This window comes from Myotis davidii, unplaced genomic scaffold, assembly GCF_000327345.1.
Source record: "Myotis davidii unplaced genomic scaffold, ASM32734v1 scaffold2763, whole genome shotgun sequence".
Taxonomy (NCBI): domain Eukaryota; kingdom Metazoa; phylum Chordata; class Mammalia; order Chiroptera; family Vespertilionidae; genus Myotis; species Myotis davidii.
Genome location: NW_006294397.1, coordinates 92,074 through 97,047, shown reverse-complemented (window position 1 = coordinate 97,047; position 4,974 = coordinate 92,074). Strand labels below are relative to the sequence as shown.

The 4,974-nt window shown below is 50.4% G+C and overlaps 1 protein-coding gene across 1 annotated transcript in view; it reads right to left on the bottom strand.

The window, feature by feature from the left end:
• The window catches only part of NT5C1A (5'-nucleotidase, cytosolic IA), a 16,190-nt gene extending 12,055 nt beyond the window's left edge, over positions 1-4,135 (bottom strand). Inside the window, exon 1 of the mRNA XM_006768473.2 lies at positions 4,022-4,135. Coding sequence (XP_006768536.1) covers positions 4,022-4,135 — 114 coding nt within the window. The remainder of the gene's footprint in view (positions 1-4,021) is intronic.
• Between the last annotated feature and the right edge of the window lie 839 nt (positions 4,136-4,974).

Here is a 4,974-nt window from a genome sequence, read left to right as displayed (position 1 = left end):
AGAATGTTAGTAATTTATGTGTGCCAATAAATTCTAGGTTAGTGATCCCTAGACGAGCGATTTTTAACCTTTTTCATCTCATGGCACACATAAATTACTAAAATTCTGTGTCACACCATAGCATGAAGCACCATAAGCTTCCCAAAGTATACGATAACTTTCAGCAGCACTTTTCTTCAAAACAAAGTAATGAATTAAGACTTCCCACAAATGCTCTTTAAGCGTAAAAATATCTATAATGTTACACCTTCAGCAAATTTGACATATGAAGGTTTGAAGCTTGTCAATACAACAAAATAGCATACATATCAAGTCACATATATATCAACATATGTGTACCTCCAACTATTGAAAAAAATCCGCATTATTAACCGGTACACCTATATCTGTGTGTCCTTGGGCTGGGTACCACCCAACCCCCTTAGCAACTGAGAGCCTTCGAGGAAAGAAGGTAAAGTTAAAAGACCTAGAACAGGGGTGGGGGATGTCCGGCCTGCAAAATCATTTGGTCTGGTCCTGCCAAGGCATTAGGGGTGGGTTAATGAAATGTTTGATCAAATTTAGCAGGCTAATTTTCAAGTTGGTAATTTTGTATGGCCCTTGAATGATGTTATAAATATCCAAATGGCCCTGGCAGAAGAAAGGTTCCAGACCATTGACCTAGAGAAAAAAAGTGATAGCGGGATGGCCAGGGATGGTAAGAGTGGGGTGGAGGGAGCTGGGAGACCCACTCTCATAAACCCAGGGAGCCTGGTGGCTTACTGCCTCGGGGACAGGGCCCATCGTCCCTTCAAGGACAGAGAATCAGCTGCCCTCCCAGCCCCTTCAGGCAGGTTCCCAAGCCAGCCACTCAAGCCCAGGCAGCCGGCCAAGGTCTCACTCTTCACTTTCTGTCCCACAGCCCCTGCCAGACTGCTGTGTTCTGGGTCCCCTCTGGCTGACCTGCCCAGACCCCATCCCATCCCATCTTGAGCAATTGCAAGAAAACTATCCCAGCTGCCTTGACTCTAGGAGACTCTACTTTTTTCTTTTAAATATGGGGAAAGAGCCCTTGCTGGCTTGGCTCAGTGGACAGAGCATCAGCCTGGGGACTGAAGGGTCCCGGGTTCGATTTCAGTCAAGGGCACATGCCCGGGTTGTGGGATCGATCCCCAGTGGGGGGCGTGCAGAAGGCAACCGATCAATGATTCTCTCTCATCATTGATGTTTCTATCGCTCTCTCCCTCTCCCTTCCTCTCTGAAATCAATAAAAATATATTTTAAAGATATATATAGGGGAAGAGGCTCAGAGAGGGACAGAAATTTACTCTAGGTCACACAGCCAAGTCAACGCAGAGCCGGGATAAGACCCCAAGTCTCTGGCCTCTGTCCACACAGCAGCACTCCCCCATAGGCCCTTCCTCAACTCCCAGAAGACCCCAACCCCTGCTACTTCAGCCACTTCCCTGGGACACGCCCCCCACACAGCACTTTCCAGATTTGGAAGAAATGGTGAGGGGCACAGGGCTCTCCCAGTGAGGATTCTAAGGACAGGGCTCTCTCTGCTCTCAGAATGGAGGTTCCAAGGGCAAGACCCTGCCTCCCCACTCAGCCGCCTCTGACGCTGCACAAGTCATGTGGAGCCTAAGGGCCAAGCGGGCAGGAGCTGCTGCAGGAAATATGGATCCCAGCTGGCAGAGATGAGGGCTCCAGGTGGAGTTGAAGGAACATGAAAGGAGTTGGCCAGAGCTGGGGAGGAGCAAGCACTTAGAGACCCTCCTGGACCTAGCTGCAGAGGGGGGCCACCCTGTCATGTGTTGTCAGGTGACCCTCCAGAAGTCAGAAAGAAGCCCGGATTCCAGATTGGGTGGGTTAGAAAGACCCTTACCCTAGACCAGAACTCAGCCTGAGAGCACTGACCTCCAGGGAGCCAGGGTCCTGCCAGCTCTCTCTGCCTTTCACCAGGGCTTGGGGCCAGGCTGGTGTTCCCCTGCTGGCTTGGGGGTGGGGTGAAGGAGGGGTGGGGGGATAATGGAGAGCAGCTCAACGCCATTCAATTTGTCTGAGGAGCTCTCATTTTGGCTGATATAATTCCGCCTGTTGGGACCAAGATAGGAACATGGCCAAAAGCTGTTATTTCTAGACGGACTTAGAAGGAGCAGGGCTGCTGGAGGAGAGAGACAGACAGGTGTGCAATGAGGAAGTCCTCTGACCCCATGAGGTGAGAGTCTCCTAAGGATCTCAGGTATTAAAAACTTCACTCAGGCTCTTGGGAATGAGAATAAACCCAGGACAGGCTTTAATGGGGCGCACGAGGCCTAAAGCCCCCAATATAGCTTGTGGGAGTAGAGGCTATGGCAGGAAGGAATTGGGGTCAGGAACCCACCAGGTTGTGAGGGTCAGAGGCTGACAGAGAGGTCATGACTGACAGCTGGGCCTGAGTTCCCTGGTTCCTTGGAGCTTGGGGAGGAAATAAGTTGGTGAGCTCCACTCACCACCCTAATACCCAACCTCCATCCCTTTCTCTCCATCCCCAGACCATGACAGCTTGCTCCTCAGACAGGAACCAGCCTCCTTACTGGTATGCCTGCTGCCAGATGCACCCCCTTCAATCTATTCACCACTGCCCACGGTGATCTTTCTAAAATGAAAATGGAACCAAATTAATCCCTTGCTGAAAAATCAGGCATAATTCCATAACAGTTTCATGCATTTTTGTGGGTTTTTTAAAATATATTTTTATTGATTTCAGAGAGGAAGGGAAAGGGAGAGAGGGAGAGAGAGAAACATCAATGATGAGAGAATCACTGATTGGCTGCTTTCTGCACGCCCTCTACTGGGGATCAAACCCGCAACCAGGGCATGTGCCTTGGACCAAAATCGAATCTGGGACCCTTCAGTCTGCAGGCTGGCAGTCTGTCCACTCAGCCAAACTGGCTAGGGCTGGTTTTCATGGTTTTTGAAAAAGTAGGTTGATCTTTTATTCAAATGAACTCTTGGGGGGAACCCCAGTATGTAAACCAGATATTACATCGTATTGGTATACATTTATTGTACAAATTCAAACACATTACATGTACATAAAGTATTTATTATAATGTCAACCAATGACAACAACACAGTTGTTTGGGTGATGATAAATTCGAAACTGGGAGTTAAGATGCCAGTGCAGCCGAAACCGGTTTGGCTCAGTGGATAGAGCGTCGGCCTGCGGACTGAAGGGTCCCAGGTTTGATTCCGGTCAAGGGCATGTGCCTGGGTGGCGGGCGCATCCCCAGTGGGGAGTGTGCAGGAGGCAGCTGATCGATGTTTCTCTCTCATCGATGTTTCTAACTCTGTATCTCTCTCCCTTCCTCTCTGTAAAACATCAATAAAATATATTTTTAAAAAAAATGATGCCAGTGCAGACTTAAGCTTCATCATCTAGTCAGTTTGTTTCTGCGTGGGCTGGTTTTGGCAGTATTGAGAAAGCTCTGATTCACACCAATAAGTGGTTGCAAATGCCTTGTTTTAAAGTACAAGCCTCAAGAGATTCAGCAATAATTGTCAGCAATCTCAAGATACTCTTCTATTAAACAGATCACAGGAAAAACTTTATTCTGTGGTTTGCTTAAAAAAAAATCAATCCGCAGCATAAATTAATATGTTGGTAGTCTCCAAGGTGCACAAAAACATCCACATAACACATTTGAGTGAGTTGAATTTTATTATACATTTTTAACAGTTTAAAACATACTTTGAAGAAGAAAAAAATTAATTGGATTCACGGGGCTCCATGGAACCTAGTTTTAAAAGCCCTAACCTCGCCCAGCTGGCATGGCTCAGTGGTTGAGAGTCAACCTATGAACCAGGAGGTCATGGTTCAATTCTTGGTCAGGGCACATGCCTGGTTACAGACTCGATTGCCAGTGTGGGGCGTGCAGGAGGCAGCTGATCAATGATTCTTTCTCATCATTGATGTTTTGATATATTGCTCCCTCTCCCTTCCTCTCTGAAATCAACTTAAATTATATTAATTAATAAATAAAACCCCTAACTTCACCGAATAAGGTCCCAGCTCCTTAACATGGTACTCAAGGCCCTCCATTGGCCTCTGGCATTCCTCCAACTCTTCTCCCAAAGATCCTGCCTTCTCCCCCTCAGTGGCCATCTGCATGCCTTCTGCCCACCCTGTTTCTCTCCGCATGGCAAAACCACTTTAAGATGAGCGCAAAGGCCACCTCTACAGAGCCTCCCTTAGTGGGCAGCTACTCCTCTCTGCACCCCTGCACTGGTAGGGCCTTCCACCTGAGCACTCACCACCTGCAGGGGCTCCCCCTCAGGGCAGTGTGAGGCCTGAGGCCGGGTCAGCCTAACTCTCCTCCATCCCCCTGTTGCTGCAGGAAATGACTGTTGACAGGTGCGCCTCCTGGGGTAGGGTCTTTGGAAGGAAGTAGCAAGACACACTATGGTCAGGCTGGAGCTCTTTTTTGGAAGATGCTCCGAGCCAGCCTCTGTTCTCAGTCCCCTCCGCAAGCACCGATGTCTGATAAGCGGGAATTAGCAAGGCCCAGGGGGCAACCAGGGCATCAAGAACTTGTGGGGTTGGAAGAGGACCTCTCTCCTCTCCGGCGTCCTGCAGGGCTGAGACCACCATGGAGGTAGCAGGGCTGCGAACGCCCACTGCGCAGGGAGCCGAGGTGCAGAGTCCAGCGTCGGAAGCCCAGGGCCAGGGGCGCAGAGCCCCGAGCGCACCCTCGGGGCGCGGGGAACACAGCGCCCAGCCCAGGGCGCATGGCCCTGAGCCAGACCCCCAAATGCATAGGCTCGAGTACGAAGCCCAGTACCCGGATGACAGAAACCGGAGCGCACAGCAAGGAGGAGCGGGTTTGCAGAGTCTGGTTTCTGGGGTCCGGGTCGCTTCCGCGGGCTTCACGGACCGGCTTGGCCACCAGTGCTGCCCGTGCGCCCAGGCAGCCGCACCGGGAGGGGCTGGCCTCGGGGCCCAGAGCTGGG